The sequence below is a fragment of the Triplophysa rosa genome, linkage group LG2 (assembly GCF_024868665.1).
Source record: "Triplophysa rosa linkage group LG2, Trosa_1v2, whole genome shotgun sequence".
NCBI lineage: Eukaryota > Metazoa > Chordata > Actinopteri > Cypriniformes > Nemacheilidae > Triplophysa > Triplophysa rosa.
The window spans coordinates 34,376,305-34,397,889 of NC_079891.1; the positions used below are offsets into that span (position 1 = coordinate 34,376,305).

Below are 21,585 nucleotides of genomic sequence, written 5' to 3' on the forward strand. Positions count from 1 at the left end.
TACTCGTCTTCTCAGGCACATGCCACTATTATTAATTACCATAAGAAGTAGGAACAAGGGGTCTATTCTCATACAGCCCAATATGGTCACAAACACATGTCGGAACAAAAGGCCTATTCTTTGCATCCTGATTTGATTTTCAACATGTGATTATAATCATGTGAGCTGCAGACTCTCTCTCTCATGTGAGTAAGCTGTTCTCTCCCATCCTCCGTACGTGCAGCCATAGAAAACTACATTGCATAGAATAATTAAAATACATAATGGTAGAATAAGTTTATACTTATAAGGGATTATTTAGGCTATAAAATCTTCAACAACAGCAGGTACGGAAACTGAGAGCATGTGTGAATATGTCTTTATCCATTTAATAATGTAGATTTGTGTCCACAGATTAAGATTTTAGTTTCCGGTGTCAGTCGGCTGTTGTCTGTGTTACTGCCAAAAAAACATAAGACTTATCATGTTTTTCAAAGAATATCCTTTGTATTTCAATAAATATCAATCACATGTCCTGCGATTGAATACAGCTCTTTCATTATTGCTTGTGTTGACTTCATTCCCAAACTTTTCCAGGCTAAGAGAAGAATTGAGTTTTCTGCAGATAAAAGCTCTGGACCTGGATGAAGATCTTTATGAAGTCATTTATTAGTGTAAATAAACTGTTTAATCTAACTTGTGCATTATTTCTAAGATACAATGTCAATTTTGCCATGCTGCTTTATTTAAGGCGAGTGAAAACCTACGGAGCCCGTCTGGTCACCCCTCGGAGAAAAGAAAGTTAGACACGCAAATCCGTGCCCACAGTTTTGTAATTCGTTCCCTCAGTTTTTGAAATCTGTGCCCACGCTTTCATAATCCGTGCGCACGGTTTTGCAAACTGTAGCCTACTCGTGGAATTGAAGCCTCTGTCTGTCAACAGAACAAGCTCCTTCCTACAGGAACATTAACCAATATTGTATACTGTTTTATATATAAATTGTCCTAATGTGTTTACACACGAGCGCGTGGCGCATATAAAGCATGCGTTCATTGCCGCGTTTCACTGGCATAAAGTTGGTTTGACATTAAACTTTCATGAATTTAGGGACCATCTCTAAAGTACACATTAAAATACCCTTTTCCAACTTCAAAAGCATTTAAAGGGAATGACTTATACCCACAAGACTAACTGTACATTGTTCATGTGTGTGTCAGCTATTATGCACAACTTTTAGATTATTGAGTATTAAAATAAACCATCAAATCATATGTACATATTCCTATACGTATATTGAGCTTTAAATAATGGTATATTTGTGTATGAGACCATTATACACATAGGAATGTTTGCATGTGATTTGACGGTTTATTTTAATACATATCAATAATCTAAAAGGTGTGCATTCTATCTGACACACACATGAACACTTTACAGTTAGTCAGGCAAGTCATTCCCTTTAAATGCTATTGAGCTTTAAAATGTGTATATTTATGTATGAGCCCATACAGCAGTGAAACACATAAGAATATTTGAATTTGATTTAACTGTTTATTATAATAAATATAAATAATCTAAAAGGTGTGCATTATATCTGACACACACATGAACACTGTACAGTTAGTCTTGTGGGTATAATTCATTCCCTTTAAATGCTTTTGAAGTTGGAAAAGGGTATTTTAATGTGTACTTTAGAGATGGTCCCTAAATTCATGAAAGTTTAATGTCAAACCAACTTTATGCCAGTGAAACGCGGCAATGAACGCATGCTTTATATGCGCCACGCGCTCGTGTGTAAACACATTAGGACAATTTATATATAAAACAGTATACAATATTGGTTAATGTTCCTGTAGGAAGGAGCTTGTTCTGTTGACAGACAGAGGCTTCAATTCCACGAGTAGGCTACAGTTTGCAAAACCGTGCGCACGGATTGCGAAAGCGTGGGCACAGATTATGAATTCGTGGGTACAGATTTCAAAAACTGAGGGGACGGTTTACAAAACCGAGAGCACGGATTGTAAACTCGTGGGTACAGTTTATTAATCCGAGAGCACGGATTTCTAAACTGAGGGAACGAATTACAAAACTGTGGGCACGGATTTGCGTGTCTAGCTTTCTTTTCTCCGAGGGGTGATCAGACGGGCTCCGTAAAAACCAGTGGCAGCTGGTGCACAAATTTTTTTGAGTAGGAGGGTCTGGGGTGCACAGACGTTCTGATGCGAGCCAATTAGAGAGCAGCCTCAGGTCACCTGCCTGCCAAACGTTTGTTCGACGTCATGCGGCGCTGCGCATACCACAGGAAAACATTTAGTTATAATATTTAGTAATCAAGATAAAAAAATCTAGCATTCATAACATTTGATCATTGAGTATATATTGCACGTACTGTTTGTTCCCATATAAATATGATATATACACATATATACAGAATAAGTTAAATAAGACTTCTAGTTCCCAGCATGCTTTGCTTCTGACTGTTGAAGGAGAGTAAAATGAAGTTCTAAATGTGTTATTTCATGTGTGTGTGTTTTTTTTTTTTTTGTTAATAATATGGGGAGATCTGTTAGTGTTTAAAGTTGTATTATTTTGAAGTTTAAAAAGGTTTCTGGTATGTGTAAATGTGTGGGGTTAACTGGTGCTGAAGAACAGAACGTGTGGTCAGGAAAACGACTGGCCAATCACCATTAAGATTATATGTTGCTTTATGTAAAGTAAAGCTGGGCACTTTTCAGCACAGTGATTGGCTGTTCACTAGTTCTTATGAGAGCAGGTGTGCTTATGCGGTTGTAAACGGAATATGTTTTAAAACAGGAAACTATTGTAAATTATTGTCAAACATAAGAAATATATATTTCCATGTATGTGAGTAAATCAATATATTTGTACACATGCAGTATATCTCATCACATGTACATTTATACATTATAAAGTGTATTACTGAATATAAAATGACATATATTGTCACATATTTTTCAATACGAAAGCGGCAATTCCCTGTTGTAATATATATATATTTTAATTATTCCGTGTGTTCTTTATAATTTACCATTATGTCATTTCATATATTGATCATTCATATATTCGGAAATATATTTCCTTTTGTAAGGGAAATAGCGCTGAGACATTTCAATGAAGCTCTTCAAGACTCCATTTACATGTTTTGTACATTTGTAGTTAAGCAACTAAAAAATGTTTTTAATTGGTTTAATATTTGTAACACTTTAAGGAATATTTAGGTTCAGTATAACAAACAGCAGTCACAGAAGAAAGGTTCAGATTCAGTCACGTTACTGCAGCCCATCATGAGTTGCACCACTAGATGGCGCTGTACACATCACACGGACGATATAAGAGTCATGACAGACCATAGTCATTAATCACGTCTTTGTGACAGGTAAATTGAGTCCAAATGTGTGTTGCTGTCTGTTTTTCTCTGTAGAGTAGACTATTTGGTGTATTTAAACGACAAACAGTTATACTAAAATACAATACTCTATATTACACTGACATGTTTAGGCATTTATGTAGGTCTGATTTCTATTTGTTGCTCGTCCTTGAGTGTCATGAAAGGTCCTTTAAAACATGTATGTTGTTGAGTTGTGGTGTTATAGAATGGTTTGTACATCAATGAGCTGGTGTGTTATGTTGTGAGCTGGGTGTGGTGGGCCGCTCCTGCATGGTGAAGAAGTCCAGAGCCACTTTTTAGTCCAAGTTCGACCTTGACACCAGACATTGCTAGTAAAATCTGTCACAGAGAAACTGCTGAATTTGAATACATTTGTCTGTATGTAGAGGACTTGATGATAAGCAGAAAGCTTGAAGAACAGCATTTGTGTCACGATCCCTTGTTTTTGGTAGCTGCTTTGATATAATACAAATAAAGCACTGTAAAAATAAATCTGACTTGACTATATAATTAGATATTACATATAATTTCCTAGTAAAACCTAGGGTTGCACATTTGATTTTAATTATGAGTTATGTATTTTGTAAAACTGCTTTTTAGCACATAAGTAGAAACACCACATGAATTAATGTTACATGTTTGCACTTGCTAAGTGTGTCCCAAAAGAAAAAAGAACCAGAGGCTTGTTTTTCCAGCAAATGACGGTGACGAAAGCTCCAGACAGAGGATCCGACCTTTTGGAATAAAAAGAAAAATGCCGCATTCGTCACCGGAACTTACGACCTCTGCCAGAAAAACAAGCCTATGGTTCACGCGCATTCGAGATATGACGGAAGCTAGACATCAGCGTTAATAGCGCTGTCAAAATGGATATTTCTCTTAAACAAACGCATGGATTCGTTTCAGAAGACCTTTGTGAAGACCACGGAGTCGTGTTGAGCAGTTCTTTGATCGATGGATGCACTTTTTGGAGCTTCAAAAAGTCAACACCCATTCACTCCCATTCATTCTACCGCTTGGAAGTAAAATGATACGTGGTATTATAACTCCGACTGCATTATTCTTCAAGAAGAAAACCATATTTGGTTAGGATGCCTTGAGGTGGAGTAAAACATGGGGACATTTTGATTTGGTAGTAAAGTATCCCTTTAACTGACTAAAATAACTGGCATTTTCACCTGTCTGGTCAAAAATTACACTATAAACACTAATAACAGGTTTAACTTGGCAAATGAAATGACCATGGTATAAGCGGGATAAACCACAGCTTGCCGTGCATTAACGTATTTTAATGCACTTCGCAGAGGTTCTACGTTTTAATGCACGGCTAGCTGTGGTTTATCCTTCACATAACACATGCGTTTTGTTTTCAAAACTGTTCAATTACGACGTAATGGATTGCTTTTACAAGGATACTTGCTAATATATTTTTGCAAGAAGACGTGAAAGAGAACTGAATCCATAATAGAGAACAGAAGGCTTTTGTTGAGTCACCGTGGATGAGCTTAACCCACGTCTTTTTAATTCCTATTGTTTATTGTCTTTTCTTCTTTGCAAGTTCATCCATATTTGCTGTTTAATATGTATTTCCACAAGCCAAATCGACTGAACAGTCACACATTGCCCTGATTTTCTTTTTTTGTGTGGAGGAATTGGCGGCAGGGGGCTGAGATTGGTTGATGACAGGTGTCAGAGATCATTCGTAAAGTCACCATTGAAACAAAAGCTGTGATTGTCTTCATTTCCGTATAGCTTCTGAAATTAGAAATAATGTAGGGACATTTAATTCAAATTCAATTCAATTTTATTTGTAAAAATATCCTTTCTCCAAATGAAGATGTAATTTACATAGAAAATGACTCTGTCCTAGATCTGATCCGTTCAATTCAATTCAATTTTATTTATACAGCGCTTGTCACAATGTGCATTGTTCCAAAGCAGCTTTACAGGAGAAAATAAGATAAACAGAAAAATACAGAAAAGGTCAAACACAGCACAGTGCATGGGGTTTATAGAACAGGCAAGATCGTTCTGATAAATAATCAATAATAAAAGCAGTTTTTGCTCTGAGCTTATGGGAGAGAAAGAGGAAGATTTATATAATGCTGTGTTGCACTGTGACTATACTATATACTGTATACTGTAAATATAATATATTTGCTGTAAACGTTATTGAACAATAATAATTATTCATTGTTTAAAAGTTACATGGTTAACAACAAAACATGGCGCCGAACAAAACGATGAATGAAAGTGTTCTGAACGTCTGAACAATGTTGAAACTTAACATTTCTGTCGTCACTGTGTTGCAAGCACATACAGAACAACATTGCCAGAGGAAAATTGAAACATGGTTTCGTTTTCCTATAAGCGTGACTGACAGCAGGTGCAGAAAAGAGGCGTGACTGACAGTGTTGTGGTTCTGTTTGCTGTGAAGAATCACTCTCATAACTGTGAGTTCCATTGCCAAAGGAAGACTTTAATATCAAAGACACAAAGCTGAGTTGCCTGCAGAACAACTGACATCTCTTCCTCCAGCCCAGCTGAAATACTCGTCTTCTCAGGCACATGCCACTATTATTAATTACCATAAGAAGTAGGAACAAGGGGTCTATTCTCTTACAGCCCAATATGGTCACAAACACATGTCGGAACAAAAGGCCTATTCTTTGCTTCCTGATTTGATTTTCAACATGTGATTATAATCATGTGAGCTGCAGACTCTCTCTCTCATGTGAGTAAGCTGTTCTCTCCCATCCTCCGTACGTGCAGCCATAGAAATCTACATTGCATAGAATAATTAAAATACATAATGGTAGAATAAGTTTATACTTATAAGGGATTATTTGGGCTATAAAATCTTCAACAACAGCAGGTACGGAAACTGAGAGCAAATAAGAAGTGCTGAGATGTTAAAAACTAGGTGTTCAGGCTCTCCAGACTCCCGCTCAGTTTGAAGAAGGTAAAGATTTTTCCTTTTAAATAGCTCATGGAAGTATTTTTCTCTGCAAGTGTTCGGCTCGGTCATGTGTTCTATACATGAATACAGTAAGGGTTAGTTATCATTTTGACTTTTAGGAAGTTCATCTGCCTTTGTCTTAGTCTGTTGCTTTTTGCAGGACTTCACTGTCAGTTTTCACGTTTTTTCCCTTCAAAGGTTTTCATCCATACTAGGTGTGGACAGATTATACTGTAGAAGTTTAAACCACAAACAAAGTACTTGTATACAGATATTCTTGTGATTAAATCCAGGCGTTTTAATCAATTAAATTCAACAATTTGAATAAAACGTGATATAAATTATTCCTTCAAAATTTTCAAACAATAAAATCTCTTTATCTATTTATCAACATGTCTACCTTCAGTATACAATAGTCCCACAACAACAAACACAACTCTGTCTGTCTGCCTTCTCATGAAGACGCTGCTGTTTTTCAGAAGCGCAGCAGATTTTTGTCTTTTTAAAGCTACTTGAATAAAATAAAGTGATGTGATTAAATCAAGTTATACATTTTATCTTTCTCATTTCAGCTGATCATCTTTAGTCATCTTTACACACACCAAAAACAAAGAGCCTAGTGACATTGCTCAGGTATTGTATGATGTTTATAGTGTTTAAGGCATTTGAAACGGCACTTTTCACACGGCATGACATGATGGCATTAATGTTGACACTCTCCAGGACAGGATGAATAAAGCGCTTAAGAAAGAAGAAGAGCTAATCACTTAACATGTCCTAATAATGAATCATTTAAATGATAACCTTTTTTTCACTGGTATTCACTTGAATCTTTTTTTGTATGTGATCTGTCATTTCGACAATTCATAGATTAAAATCTGAAACATATGTAGTGACTTATGAAACATTTGACTCAAAATGCCTTTAAATGAGCAAAACCAAAGATGATCGAAATCGATGCCCATCACATAAACAGAAAAAATGGAAACTAGGTTACCTGATTACCTTAAAAATCCATAGATATCGCTGATACTATTAATACACTTTTTCCAACAAGCGGATGTAACGAGACCAGTTTACCGGTTTAGTCACGTGACATTCGACATCTGTCCTAACATTAGAAGACCAAATCCCTGCTGCTGTGAAGACAGATTTCCGTCTTATTTCCCTCTTCTCCGTAACTTTTGCCTGTCTATCACCATCTGTGTTAGAAACAAAATGTATAACCCGCTGACACGAGAGCCAACAGCGTGAATGGCTGAGGAACAGACTCATGATAGATCCAACTATATGGCTTGCAGATCCAAAGATTAGAGTCCAGTTTCACTAGATCTCTCTTCGTCAGGAAATGACTAAATCTGAACATATTAAAACTGTAAATCAACCACCAGGTAGACACAGAGACGAAGGGAAGAACAGCAGGCAGGAGACGAAGTGATGTTGAATAAAATGAAAATGATTTATTGAATCATCTCCGTTGTCCTTCAATGCTCAGTCGATCTCCGTCTGACTACGAACAGATTCAATAGATATTATTATATCTTTCTACTCAGACCTATCACTCACCTGAGCCAGAAGAGGAACCTCACACCATGGAAGCACATTCTGTTCCTAGCATTGTAGAGTCTGTAGGTCATAATGGCTCTCAAGCTATCCTGGACAGTATGGCTTTGACAGAGGAGGAACGGAGCGCCATTCAGGAGGCAACAATTGGTCAGCGCGACAATCCAATGTGGCATTTGTTTAGGAGAGGGAGGCTGACTGCCAGCAACTTTGGAGATGTCCTAATGTCAAAGGATGTGACAGCTGTAGTTAACAAGGTGCTGGGAAAGCAACCATCCCTGGAGGGTCATCCAGCTATAGACTGGGGTATTGAGAACGAGAGTAAGGCCATCCAGAAATTCATAGATGAAACTCAGAGGGAAGTCCAGGAGTCCGGCTTGTGGCTGTCTCCGTCAGGAGTGTTGGGAGCATCTCCAGATGGTCTGGTGGGGTCGTCTGAAATATTGGAGGTCAAGTGTCCCTACAATGCAAGAGAAATGACAATTGAGGATGCAGTGAAAATGAAGCGCTTCTATGTCAGTAAGGAAGGGGATACTTACAGCTTGCGCAGAGACCATCGCTACTGGCACCAAGTACAGGGGCAGCTTCACCTCACTGAAAGACAAACCTGCTACTTCGTCGTGTGGATGACAAAAGACAGTGTCATTATACCCATATCCAGAGATGACACATGGCAACCAAACCTGCAGGTCCTGGAAGACCTTTTTAAGACCCACGTGCTTCCAAGGCTGCCAGAAATTTAATTGTGAATATTTCTCTCTCTCTCTAAATATATATAATACAGTATATATAAAAACAGAGCCACTATACCTCAGTGGTGAGACAAGAATATACTGTTAGCCTGAAGATAATGAAATGTTTATTCTTCTGTCAATAAATATCTGCTTTAAACCCGGTATATTGTGTTGAGGTCATTGGTTTTTGAATTCAATATGTAAATATAATGTCTGACGCTGAGGGACACTTTTATTTATATCGCGCTTTTTTACAGTGTTGCATTGTTTCAAATGAGCTTTACAGGAAGAAAACAAAACAAAAAGAAAAACAGAAAAAGTAGAATACAACAGTACATGGTATAAGAAGGGTAAGACCATTCTAGTAAAGCAATGTTAATGGAATTTACAGAAACTAATCTAACACCAGCAGTCTCCCGGTGAGCAAGCCAACACTGGCCAGTGGTGAGGAACAACAACTCCAATGATGAGAAAAAAATCTTGGAAGAAACCATTCTTATCCGGGAGGGCCAGTGCCCGGATTTTTGACGGACAAAAATGGCTGAGTTTATGGAACTCGTTGAAGAAGATTACGTGCCAAGGCGAATATTTCGCGACAGGGAAAACCCTTTGGATCGTCTTAGTGATGAAAAATTGTTGGAGGATTATCGATTTGATCGTCGCGGGATACTTGAAATAGTTTCCAAAATTGAGGGCAACCTTGACCATGTTACGCAGCGTAACCACTCACTTCCTCCGGTGTTACAACTGTTAATAGCGCTGCGTTTTTTTGCAACTGGGAAAGTCGGTCCAGTCGGTCGTGGGAGATGTTTTCCACGTACACAAGTCTTCTGTCAGTAGAGTGGTTCACCGGGTTGCAGGGGCTCTTTGCCGTCATTTAAACCAAACTGTCAAGTTTCCATCTCGACGTGAAAAAGAGGTCATTCAAACCAGTTTTTTTCAGAAAGCAGGTTTTCCTCGAATAAGTGGTGTAATTGACGGAACACACATCAGAATACAGGCGCCCCGGACACACGAAGATCAGTACGTCAACAGAAAAAACTACCATTCAATAAATGTGTAGTTAGTGTTTGACCATTTGTGCAGAATAACAAATGTCGTTGCATCGTGGCCCGGGAGTACACACGACTCTAGGATTTTAGCAGAGAGCAAGATTGGGAGAGATTTTGAACCGGGAATGCACACTGGTCTCCTACTCGGGGACAGTGGTTACCCCTGCCGACCTTGGCTCATGACACCCTTCATGAATCCTCTTAATGCTGCACAGGCATGTCAATTATAAATTCTTATGTCTGTTTTACGAATGTAACTTTGGTGCCTAAAAGATTTGCATGCGTATGTAAGGTTTGCAAAAAAATTTATCCAATAGTAAAAAACTTAAAGTATGATTTTTTTGTAACACCTTTGCACCTTGTCGACCACTAATTTACTTTCCTGTTATTTATCTTATACCATTGTTGGTACTGATGCTGATCATGGATTTTCCCCTGTAGGAAAGATACAACAATGCCTTGACCCACACAAGGTCGATAAAAGAGAGGACCATCGGACAGCTGAAACGCAGGTTTCACTGCCTGCACAGCGAGCTGCGTGTTGAGCCTCAAAGGGCTTGCAAAATTATTGTAGCCTGTGTTGTGCTCTTCAACATTTCGAAGATGTATTATGCCATCGAAGAGGAGAATGAGCACGAGGAAGAACAGGGTCCTGAAGAAGTGCAACCGATCCATGAAGATTTCCAGCAGGCTGGATATGCTGCCTGAGATGCCATCGTCAATGCATTCTTTAATTAGTAGCCGTATAGCAACATTAGTAATTGGTGTATGATTATTAGTAGTAAGTTAATATTTAAGCTAATTATTGTAGGAACCGTTTCAAGTAGGGCTAATATTAGTGATGTTTATTATTATTAATAGCAGAAGTAGTAAAAAAGCAATGTCATTAGTATTATTTATTATATAATTTTTTTTATATTATTGTTGTTGTTATTATTACTATTATAACATTAAAAACACAATACTTTTCAGATCTGCCATACAAAAAGTATTTATTCCTCAAATGGTGTGATTGTTATTTTCCCTTCTCTCTGAAGCTGCAAAAGTTGGTTGTTTAGAATAATTTGATAGAGTTCCTGATTGTCCTTCTCCTTCCTTATTTTCTCAATCTCTAGCTGCAGTTTTTCTTTTTGTAGCTGCAGAACCTCTCTCTGTAGTTCCAACACTTCTTCTCTTGTTGGAACTGTTTGCGGTCTTCTGGAACACAGAAGCGGGAAGAAATTAATATTATAGTAGTTCCAAGTCAAAATAATAGTAGCTTAATACATTAGATAACATGCAGCAATAAATCCTCACATTGCTGTTGCCTGGGCAGGTGCTCTGCTGGCGCTCTGGCGGTGCTGTATCTGCTGTTCCTCAGACGGCTGTAAAGGTCTAAGTGTAAAAGGAATGTCTGAGCCACCAGAGTGAAGTTTAATGATACATTGTTTAATGTTACACTGATACATATTAACAATGTTGTCTCACTCTGTGATACATTGTTGCACTGGCTCAACTTCGCTCTCTACTCCACCAGGAATGCCAGCTAGGATAGGTGAGTCCGCCCCAAGGATGTCTTGCACAATTTTGGTACAGTCCGACAAGTCGGCCGGCGGTGGTCCTCCACCTGTTTGTTAGTTTAGTTTTCGTTAGCTCTCTGTGACACTATACGGCAGCACAACGCACTCTCCACTATACGGTGCAGTGATAACATAATCTTAAAAATGCAATAGTGTAGTTTTAACTTACCCGTTTTGTTGGATTCCCTCTTATAAAGACTCAGCTCTTTTTTAGCTACCACAGAGATGTTTTCGTATTTTTTTATGACCTCCTGAACCGTCCTCTTCACATCGAGATTTCGTGCGTTTATTTTTTCCGTTATTTCATCCCATTGCTTTTGTTTTTTTGACGCAGTTACGTTGGGATTTAGTTTGCTTTTTAAAATGGCCTTTCTTTTCCCATATTCATCTAGAAGAATACATTTCTCCTCCTCTGTCCAATTTGGCTTCCTTTTTTTGTTTTCTTTATCCATTTCTCAATGGGTTTTGTCCTCCAACTCCCGTGAAACCTCTGCCTGCGTTTGTGTAAACAGAAGCGTATCTATGGCAACGACATAATTTTATAACGGCAAACCTGCGCCGATGTCGTGAAACACTTAAACACTTCCCTTAGGGTAAGGGAAACCTTTAAGGGATTTTATGCAATGGCCTTAAGGTATTCCCTTAGATAAGGGGAAATCACCCCTTAAGTGTATAACTTAAGGGAAAAACTTAAGGTGCTTTATGCAACCGGGCACAGGTGTCCAGGTAACTCATTGATTAGTGAGGAAAGATAATTACTAGTGATTTATTACATTTACAGTTCCAGTTTTCATTTGAAAATCCGCCACAAAAGTCAAATGGATTATCTGATCCTGGATAGCAAAACATGGGGATTTCAAATCCAGACCATTATGATTCAGATTTAACTTTTTGAACAACTGGCCCCTGCAGTGCTCGCTTATATGAGATACAAACTTTTTAGACCAAACTTATGTTTTCTGATGTTGTGTGACGTGTGTGTGTTGTGAAAAGCTCTCACTTGTAAACATACAGTAAACAGCGAACCACACGCCCATCAACAGGTTTTCTTCCTCCTGTTCTTCAAATGTAAGTTACATTTCTGCAAGCCCACGTCTCTGAACACAGAAAAAGATATTTGGAAGAATGTTAGCAATTTTCAGTTCTGTGACATCACTGATGTAAAGTGACATCACCAGTTGAAATGGTACTCAAAGGTGCCCTAAACTGTTTCCTAAATTCTTCAAAATATCTCACTTTGTGTTCAACAGAACAAAAAAATGATACAATATTTTTTCCTACTATGGTAGTGGATGATGTCACAGAACAGAAACTAGCAAACATTCTTACAAATATCTTTCTTTGTGTTAAACCGGTTTGAAACAACCTGAGGGTGAGCGAATGATGACAGAATTGTCTGTTTTGGGTGAACGAGCCCTTTAATGGGTGCCAGTGTAGAGATGATAAAATTGGGGTTATGGGATCATGTTTTCTAGATCTGGTAAGAACTCTTGCAGCTGTAATCTGAACTAACTTTAGTTTCTTTATTGATGATGCGGGGCATTACAACAGCGGTTCTCGAACTGTCACGGAATACTTTCAAAGGGTCGCGAGAGGGATTTAGCATTTTTTGGGATTATAAGAATTATTTTTTCAACATTACAAGTAAATACTACAAATAAATATTTTCTGATTGTTAAAGATATTACTGATTAGAGTGCTTTCGCGACTCGAAGATATGACATCACTGTGCAGCGACAAAGTAAATCATCAGTCTGTCTAAAGAAATATGAAGTAAACGTATTTCAGTGCATCTATATTTCCCCCAATATGCACATTTTTGGACTAAAAGCCCTGCGATCACAAATAAACAGGAGCAGACGAAGATGAATATGTAACATCATATCAATAACATATTATTTTGCTTGTTTATTTTGCACTCCTGACATAAATGAACGCTCCTGACGCTGGACAGTATTTACAGTTAGTAACGATAGGGTGGTACGGTTTAATGATAATTAAAGTATGGCAGGATATCACTAACCATTGGACGTTTTTATCGCTGTTTATCGTAGAACCGGTAATGGTTACATCACTGTTTGCCTCAGCAGGCATACAAGCAGGGCGTTGACGTCCAGCCTAGAGATTACAAGGGCCTGGACAAGTAGTTGCGCTGTGTGCTCAGTAAGGTAGGGTCTGATCTTCCTGATGTAATGCAAATCGGCATGACCTTGTTGTTTTTGCAATGTCATCGCTGAAGGACAGCTGGTCATCGAAGATTACTCCGAGGTTCCTGGCCGTTTAAAAACACTTAGACATCACAAACACAAGGAAAATCAAGTAATCCACTACTTCACTAAACTCTTTTTGTTTTTAACACAGTAGTGTGATGTGTGAGACACAACTGTGATTGATAAAAGAGCTGTGACTGAACCACAAGAGTCCCAACTAACCAAACACTGATCTCAATAATCAAACTAATCCTGTTTTAATACTTAAATGTGATGCATTTGAATTAAACTGGGTTTAATATGTAAGACTACGTAGTCCTAATGAATTTAAAACGCATTTTATTTATTCATATTATTATATAAATCTTGTTTCATTTACAAATATCTTAAACATTTGTATCACATTAAGTTTATTACTTTGTTTAGTTTAAAAATATGTCATCCAAATGGATGGAAATTCTATATGTAATCAAAATAAATAAATCTTTTTTTTTTTGAGTGCCAAACAAATATGATAGGCTAGGTCTTCAATACAATTCAATCGTTACAATTGTTGTCATTTTTGGTTAATTCCTGCCACTTTAATGCAGGTCTTCACATTTTTCACCGTAAATTTAAAGTCCTCCTGTGGTTAAAATCAAGTGTTTCATGTTGTTATGATGAATATCAGCAGCCTTTTAAATTAAAGTAACAGTTGGGCCGTCGGTCGGGTGAGAGTCCGCTCTGATTCATCAAAGAATACTTGAGTATTGCTTTTCATTTCTCTAAACAAAATAGATCATAAATATACTGAGTTAAAATGAAACAAGATCATCATAATAAAATAAAAAAACTGGTGTTTTTTTACTTATTCTGTATAATTTATATATCTGCATGGCTCAAATGCTAGAGTTTTTTTTGGGGGGGGCAAGTACGCGTTTAGTTTCGATTTCCTTCAAGCGTGCGTGACTGACACCAGGTGCAGAAAAGAGGCGTGTCTGACACCAGGTATGGAAACCGAGAGCAAATAAAAAGTGCAGACACTTTAGAAAACCAGGCATTTAGGCTCTCCAGACTCCCGCTCAATTTGGAGAAGGTAAATCTTCTGTTTTCATTTTAAATATCTTATGGAAATATTTTTTTCTGTAAGTGTTTAGCTCGATCATGTGTTGTATAAGAATACAGTAAGTGTTAGTTATCATTTTGACTTTTAGGAAGTTCATCTGCCTTTGTCTTAGTCTGTTGCTTTTTGCAGGACTTTACTGTCAGTTTTCCTGTTTTTTTTCCATCCACACCAGGTGTGGACAGATTATAGTTGCTTAAACAACAAACAGGCAGAAAAAGTACTTACACTCAGATATTCTTGCACAGCAAAATCGCCAGTGTTAAAAAGGTCAAATTAACTCTCACATATAATCCACACTTCGATAGTGTGGATTATATATACACTGTGAGTGTTAATTGGACTTTTTTAACACTGGCGATTTTGCTGTGTGTTCTTAAATCCAGGCTTTTTTAATGAATTAAATTCAACAATTAAATAAAAATGCTTTACCATAAAACTTTTAAACAATAGAATCTAGATTTATCAACATGTCTACCATCAATCTACGATAGTCACACAACAAACACAACTCTGTCTGTCTGCCTTCTCATGAACACAACCGTGCTGTTTTTTAGAAGAGCAGCAGATTTTTGTCTTTTTAAAGCTACTTGAATAAAATAAAGTGATATTATTAAGTCAAGTATTAAATGTTTTCTTTTCCTTTCAGCTGATCATCTTTAGTCATCTTTACACACACCAAAAACAAAGAGCCTAGTGACATTGCTCAGGTATTGTATGATGTTTATAGTGTTTAAGGCATTTGAAACGGCACTTTTCACACGGCATGACATGATGGCATTAATGTTGACACTCTCCAGGACAGGATGAATAAAGCGCTTAAGAAAGAAGAAGAGCTAATCACTTAACATGTCCTAATAATGAATCATTTAAATGATAACCTTTTTTTCACTGGTATTCACTTGAATCTTTTTTTGTATGTGATCTGTCATTTCGACAATTCATAGATTAAAATCTGAAACATATGTAGTGACTTATGAAACATTTGACTCAAAATGCCTTTAAATGAGCAAAACCAAAGATGATCGAAATCGATGCCCATCACATAAACAGAAAAAATGGAAACTAGGTTACCTGATTACCTTAAAAATCCATAGATATCGCTGATACTATTAATACACTTTTTCCAACAAGCGGATGTAACGAGACCAGTTTACCGGTTTAGTCACGTGACATTCGACATCTGTCCTAACATTAGAAGACCAAATGCCTGCTGCTGTGAAGACAGATTTCCGTCTTATTTCCCTCTTCTCCGTAACTTTTGCCTGTCTATCACCATCTGTGTTAGAAACAAAATGTATAACCCGCTGACACGAGAGCCAACAGCGTGAATGGCTGAGGAACAGACTCATGATAGATCCAACTATATGGCTTGCAGATCCAAAGATTAGAGTCCAGTTTCACTAGATCTCTCTTCGTCAGGAAATGACTAAATCTGAACATATTAAAACTGTAAATCAACCACCAGGTAGACACAGAGACGAAGGGAAGAACAGCAGGCAGGAGACGAAGTGATGTTGAATAAAATGAAAATGATTTATTGAATCATCTCCGTTGTCCTTCAATGCTCAGTCGATCTCCGTCTGACTACGAACAGATTCAATAGATATTATTATATGTTTCTACTCAGACCTATCACTCACCTGAGCCAGAAGAGGAACCTCACACCATGGAAGCACATTCTGTTCCTAGCATTGTAGAGTCTGTAGGTCATAATGGCTCTCAAGCTATCCTGGACAGTATGGCTTTGACAGAGGAGGAACGGAGCGCCATTCAGGAGGCAACAATTGGTCAGCGCGACAATCCAATGTGGCATTTGTTTAGGAGAGGGAGGCTGACTGCCAGCAACTTTGGAGATGTCCTAATGTCAAAGGATGTGACAGCTGTAGTTAACAAGGTGCTGGGAAAGCAACCATCCCTGGAGGGTCATCCAGCTATAGACTGGGGTATTGAGAACGAGAGTAAGGCCATCCAGAAATTCATAGATGAAACTCAGAGGGAAGTCCAGGAGTCCGGCTTGTGGCTGTCTCTGTCAGGAGTGTTGGGAGCATCTCCAGATGGTCTGGTGGGGTCGTCTGAAATATTGGAGGTCAAGTGTCCCTACAATGCAAGAGAAATGACAATTGAGGATGCAGTGAAAATGCAGCGCTTCTATGTCAGTAAGGAAGGGGATACTTACAGCTTGCGCAGAGACCATCGCTACTGGCACCAAGTACAGGGGCAGCTTCACCTCACTGAAAGACAAACCTGCTACTTCGTCGTGTGGACGACAAAAGACAGTGTCATTATACCGATATCCAGAGATGACACATGGCAACCAAACCTGCAGGTCCTGGAAGACCTTTTTAAGACCCACGTGCTTCCAAGGCTGCACAACATAAATCAATAACAATTAATAATGTTTAATATAACTACATATATAGTTTAGAAAGAGTCATGTTTATTAGAGAGTTGACTAAATAATAATTATCATAAAAATTAATGTAAGGTAATCTGGGATTTGGGATTTAATATAGTTTGATGGGTTGAGTGTCCTGTATGTGTTGTTATGGTTATCAATTCTGTTACAAATTTTTGTTTAAGAACATTTTAGAAAAATCTGAATAAAAAATCTGTTGCCATTTTTGAGTTTTTGCTGACTGATAAATACACTATTTTTACTCCCCTATTGAAAAATGGTGCAAAAGAAAAGAGGTGAAATCAGTATGAGTGTGTATATCTAAATGAGTTTCAGCTGTCAATCTCAACATTAAAGGGGTTCAGTTCTACAGTGGCATGATGAACTCCATCTTAAATGGTTTATAAAGCATTTTCTTATATATTATCATGCAGTTTGGTGATAAAAATGAACAATGACCAGTCGCAGCACCAAATTATACAGCTTTTCCCTAAAACATGATCAATAACCTTTAACCTTAAACCAAACATGGATGTGTTACGCTTTAGCCGGCCACATCACATGTTTTGTGTGTGAATTTCAGTATGAGGTGGTTCTGCAGTGCTCAAGTGTGAACGGATCACGTATGTTGTGGTGTTTGTCGTTAGTTTTGTTGTGTTGTAATGAGTTGACTGAGGTTCTGTAGGATTTAACCACTCTTCACATGTTCTACATGACCCATAGACTCACACACAGGTACAACATGACCTTTGACCTCACACACATACACTCGTTTCATTCTGTCTTTACATCATTTTTACATAGTTTTTATCATCATTAATAATCTTTAATATCTTTATCATCATTAATAATGCAGCAGAGAGATCAAGCAGAATAAGGACAGATGACAAGGATTTAGCCCTTGCCTGCCGTACGTTATCGACGACAGACAGGAGAGTGGTCTCTGTAGAATGTCCTTTCTTGAAGCCAGATTGCTGACTGTCCAGAAGGTCGTGCTGTGAGAGATAGGCAAAGAGTTGGTTAAATACTACCCTTTCGAGGGCCAAGGAAAGGAAAGGCAGGAGTGAGATTGGTCTGTAGTTGCTGACCACTGAGGGGTCGAGTGTCGGTTTCTTGAGTAAAGATGTTACCAGGGCTTGTTTAAATGAGGTGGGGACAGTACCAGTGGTGATGGAGGTGTTTATAATGTGTGCGAGTTGAGGCAGTAGAGATGGAGAGATAGCCTGTAGGAGGTGGGAAGGGATCGGGTCGAGGGGACAGGTAGTAGGCCAGGTGGACATCAGTCTCCGAGAGGGGAGAGAAAGAAGGAAGTTGAGGACAGCAAGGGGTAAGAGAGAGATCAGGGATGCGTTGTGCAGAGAATTGCCTGCTGATGGTCTCCACTTTATCAGTGAAGAAGTTGGCAAACTAATCAGCAGTTAGCGAGGTATTGGCGGGAGGTGGAGGGGGACAGAGAAGGAGACGGAGAAGGTCGAGAAAAGTTGACGCGGGTTAGATGCAGTTTGGTTTTGGCTGCAGATATATCAGTAGCGAAGGAGTTAAGAAGATATTGAATGAGGAGTTGCTGCAAGGAAAAGACAGAGGAGTGAATTTCCAGGTGTTGGAAACAAGCAAACCTGTTCCCCTCCTTGCCCAGAAGGACGAGGAGTGTCTGTGAAGTTGTTGGAGAGGGTCGATGGAGTAGCAGTGTTCTCTTTACAGATCCATGATTCAGTCAGTGCCAGAACATTGAGATTAGACTGACTGGTGAAGGCCGGGATGAAGTCTGCCTAGTTGACAGATGACCGGAAGTTCGAGAGCCCTACAGTGATGGTGCTGAGGTCTCCGCTGTGTACGTTTGTAAGTGCGTCTACGGTGGACAGTCTGAATGTACTGGAAACACATGTAAGTAGCATAAAATAGACAGTAGGAAAGTAAGGGAAAGAAAAACTAAATAAAAGCTTAACGTGGCGTACCCTGCTGGTGTCGCTGCTCGGTGGTCTTCACACAAGGAGAGCTGCACACGAGAACTGTCGCTTCAGAAATCAGTGCTAATATGATACAGGCTCCCTGATTGCTTAATGGGTCAGTGATTGCTTCACAGCTGAGCCCACCTTCTCAATTAACAGCTCAAGGCTTCAAAGTGATTAAAAGTGCTAGGTGAAAACTCAAGCTATATGGCTATGTGCTAACAACAGCTACTTAACAAACAACAGTTCACCTTAAAAGCAGTGCAGTAAGTTCAATAGTCCTTTGCTAACAAACAGCTACTAGTCCAGATCAAGCAAACACAGCAAGTTCACTACAGCTACAGCTAGCCAGGCCAACAAAATGCTTCTCCCATTCAGGCTGGATTTGTTGTCATTCTAAGTGTAATTTGACATTTATTAAATATTCTGGATCCGTATGGAGTGCAACTCAGAAAGAGGAATCACTGTCTTGTGCTGATGTTGGCTACCGTACAGTGGGCCGTGGTTAGCCAATGAAAACATGACATTTGACCTATGTCCATCTGCGGAGAAAACATGTCGCTTTCATGAAATAATATGTAATTATTATGAGATAATATATCATTTTAACATTACATTATCCCGTTAAATGAGAAAATATCTCTCGTTATTATGACATAGTATTTCGTTTTAACGACAAATTATCTCGTTATTATGATATAATTGAGTGAAAAAAATCAAATGTATGTGGCAGCAATGTGCCACCGGACATGACAGATGCTATAAAGCCTTGCTTTAAAACTAGTACAACTTCTGTAATAAATACAATTTCAGTAATATTTTTATTTGAATTTTATTATGTATCATGAGAATGAGAACTCACACCTGAGTAAACTCAAATTAAAATGATTATTTCTATAAGTTTATTCAATCTAGAAAATAAAAACACAGTTGTAAATAAATTGTGAGTGGTGCTTTCTAATGTTCACTGATATTATGAATTACTGAAAGTTATGGGTTTGTCAAATTGCACCACCTACTGTTCAAAAGACACAAATGCACTGGATGAGTTTTCCTCTTTAATTCCTTTGATAAAGCACTGGACATTTTACAAGTGAAGCCGCAACTTTGACACAAAAAACAAGACCTTTAAATAACACAAATCATCATCTTGTCATGGTTCTGCCTCTCTTAGTCATGTCTTTCTTGATCTTGTGGCAGAATCATGGCAGGATCCCCTGTTTATATGTGGTGAGAGACATTCTGACCCTTTCGGCCTTGCATACTCTCTCTCCGGTCTCGTCTCTGTTCCCGCCCTCTCGTTCCTCTTTTAGCTCTCCATCAGTGTTTCATCCCCTACACCTGTCCCTTGTTAATGATCCTCTGTTAGTCTCCCTATATATTGCCCTCGTGTCTATTGTCCGGTGCGCTTTCGTTTTGCGTCAATGACTGTGTGAGTATTTGCCTTGCATTCTCTCTTGTGTTTACCTTGCCTTGTCTCATCCTGCCCTGCCTTGTGTTTTGACATTGTGTCATTGTTTAGTTTCTTAGTTTTTTGTCTTGCTGTTTTTTCCCCCCACTTGGGAAGTATTTTGTTTTCTGTTTTTATCATTAGTCCTGTCCTTGTTACCCCATCGTGGGTCTTTGTTTTTTGTATTAATAAATTCTTTGTTAACCCCTTCAACGCTGCCTGCATCTGGGTTTTCCTCTGACAAACATGACACATCTAGGAAAAATAGCCTATTAATACATTTCTGTCTCACGCCACTATGGTACAGATATGTGACGCAGACAAGAGTTGAACACATGACTCTTTTCAGTCAATGAAATCACAGCGGCAGCACCGAGATGACAGTTCGGTTGATACACTAACAAAATGTCATGTGGATTTGTGTTCATTCAGCATGCAACTAAGCGAAACATCATTATTGAAGAGGAGAGAATCAGTGCTTTGTGTGAACATGATGAAAATATTAATAACAATATAATAATATACAAAACGATTTCAATGCACCTGTTTATATACAGTATTTCATTATGTGTAAAGATTCAGTGCAGGTTTTAGTTTAAAGTGATAAACATCAGATGCATGCTCAAAGAGAAATACTACCAGTTGATGAGTATATTTCAACATGTTACAGTTTTCATTATTTTATTATTCATTTATTCTTCACATATAGGTTATAGTTTGATAAATAATGTACGGAACAATATGTTTTTGTCATGTGAGGTGCGTTTGGCGCCTCACCCGTGTGATAACCAAAATAGATTATGTTTGCAGAGAATCAGGAACTAAAACCAGCGCAGTCTGACTGAAACTGCTTACCAAGGCTTACAAGAAATCAGATGATTTCTTAACTCAACTCAACTTTATTTATATAGCGCTTTTACAATTTTCATTGTTACAAAGCAGCTGCACATGAGACACATTGACACTTAAGAAGAGACCGCCTCGAAAACTGAACTTGTTTGTGTCTGTTTATAAATACTGGGTTGAGGGAGAGACGAGCAGTTCAGAGTTCCTGACAGAAGACTTGTGTAGTTTTGTGTAACTAGGGACAGACGAACCCAGAGCTCTGTATGCTTTATTCATGTGGTGTTTGATTTAATAAATTTTTTGAAAAGAATTTCTACTCTCCTGAGTTATTGAACACGCGGACTTGAGGATTGCTTTGCCAAGTCCAACACAGT

The 21,585-nt window shown here is 38.3% G+C and overlaps 2 protein-coding genes and 1 long non-coding RNA gene across 5 annotated transcripts; 2 read left to right on the forward strand and 1 right to left on the reverse strand.

The window, feature by feature from the left end:
* Window positions 1-6,133: 6,133 nt before the first annotated feature.
* Window positions 6,134-10,439, forward strand: LOC130564247 (uncharacterized). The gene is made up of 3 exons (XR_008964226.1): window positions 6,134-6,351; window positions 6,921-6,981; window positions 10,139-10,439. It is a non-coding gene; the product is annotated as an uncharacterized LOC130564247 (long non-coding RNA).
* Window positions 10,440-10,602: 163 nt separating this feature from the next.
* LOC130564227 (myb/SANT-like DNA-binding domain-containing protein 4) lies at window positions 10,603-13,520 on the reverse strand. Of its 3 annotated transcripts, none has more exons than XM_057350179.1 (5): window positions 13,280-13,520; window positions 11,426-12,353; window positions 11,165-11,303; window positions 10,994-11,071; window positions 10,603-10,894 (listed from the first exon to the last, which is right to left on the reverse strand). In XM_057350179.1, the coding sequence occupies exons 2-5, from the start codon at window positions 11,706-11,708 to the stop codon at window positions 10,690-10,692; spliced, it is 705 nt and encodes a 234-aa protein (XP_057206162.1). In that variant the 5' UTR covers window positions 11,709-12,353; window positions 13,280-13,520; the 3' UTR covers window positions 10,603-10,689. The 3 variants fall into 3 exon arrangements, 2 of the variants coding, with proteins under 2 accessions (XP_057206162.1, XP_057206166.1); XM_057350183.1 differs by having other exon boundaries at window positions 13,466-13,481; XR_008964224.1 differs by lacking the exon at window positions 11,426-12,353 and having other exon boundaries at window positions 10,686-10,894.
* A 932-nt stretch (window positions 13,521-14,452) lies between these two features.
* On the forward strand, window positions 14,453-17,180 carry LOC130548466 (uncharacterized). Its single transcript, XM_057325258.1, has 3 exons — window positions 14,453-14,541; window positions 15,218-15,278; window positions 16,199-17,180. The coding sequence occupies exon 3, from the start codon at window positions 16,238-16,240 to the stop codon at window positions 16,955-16,957; it is 720 nt and encodes a 239-aa protein (XP_057181241.1). The 5' UTR covers window positions 14,453-14,541; window positions 15,218-15,278; window positions 16,199-16,237; the 3' UTR covers window positions 16,958-17,180.
* Window positions 17,181-21,585: the final 4,405 nt, after the last annotated feature.

What these genes read in the sequence shown, in the direction of transcription:
- LOC130564227 (XM_057350179.1), bottom strand. Translation starts at nt 11,708, where the DNA reads ATGGATAAAGAAAACAAAAAAAGGAAGCCAAATTGGACAGAGGAGGAG. An exon ending in GTGCAACAATGTATCACAGA is followed by an intron (nt 11,072 to 11,164) that starts GTGAGACAACAT and finishes TTTTACACTTAG; the next exon opens with ACCTTTACAGCCGTCTGAGG. An exon ending in CCTGCCCAGGCAACAGCAAT is followed by an intron (nt 10,895 to 10,993) that starts GTGAGGATTTAT and finishes TCTGTGTTCCAG; the next exon opens with AAGACCGCAAACAGTTCCAA.
- LOC130548466 (XM_057325258.1), top strand. Translation starts at nt 16,238, where the DNA reads ATGGAAGCACATTCTGTTCCTAGCATTGTAGAGTCTGTAGGTCATAAT.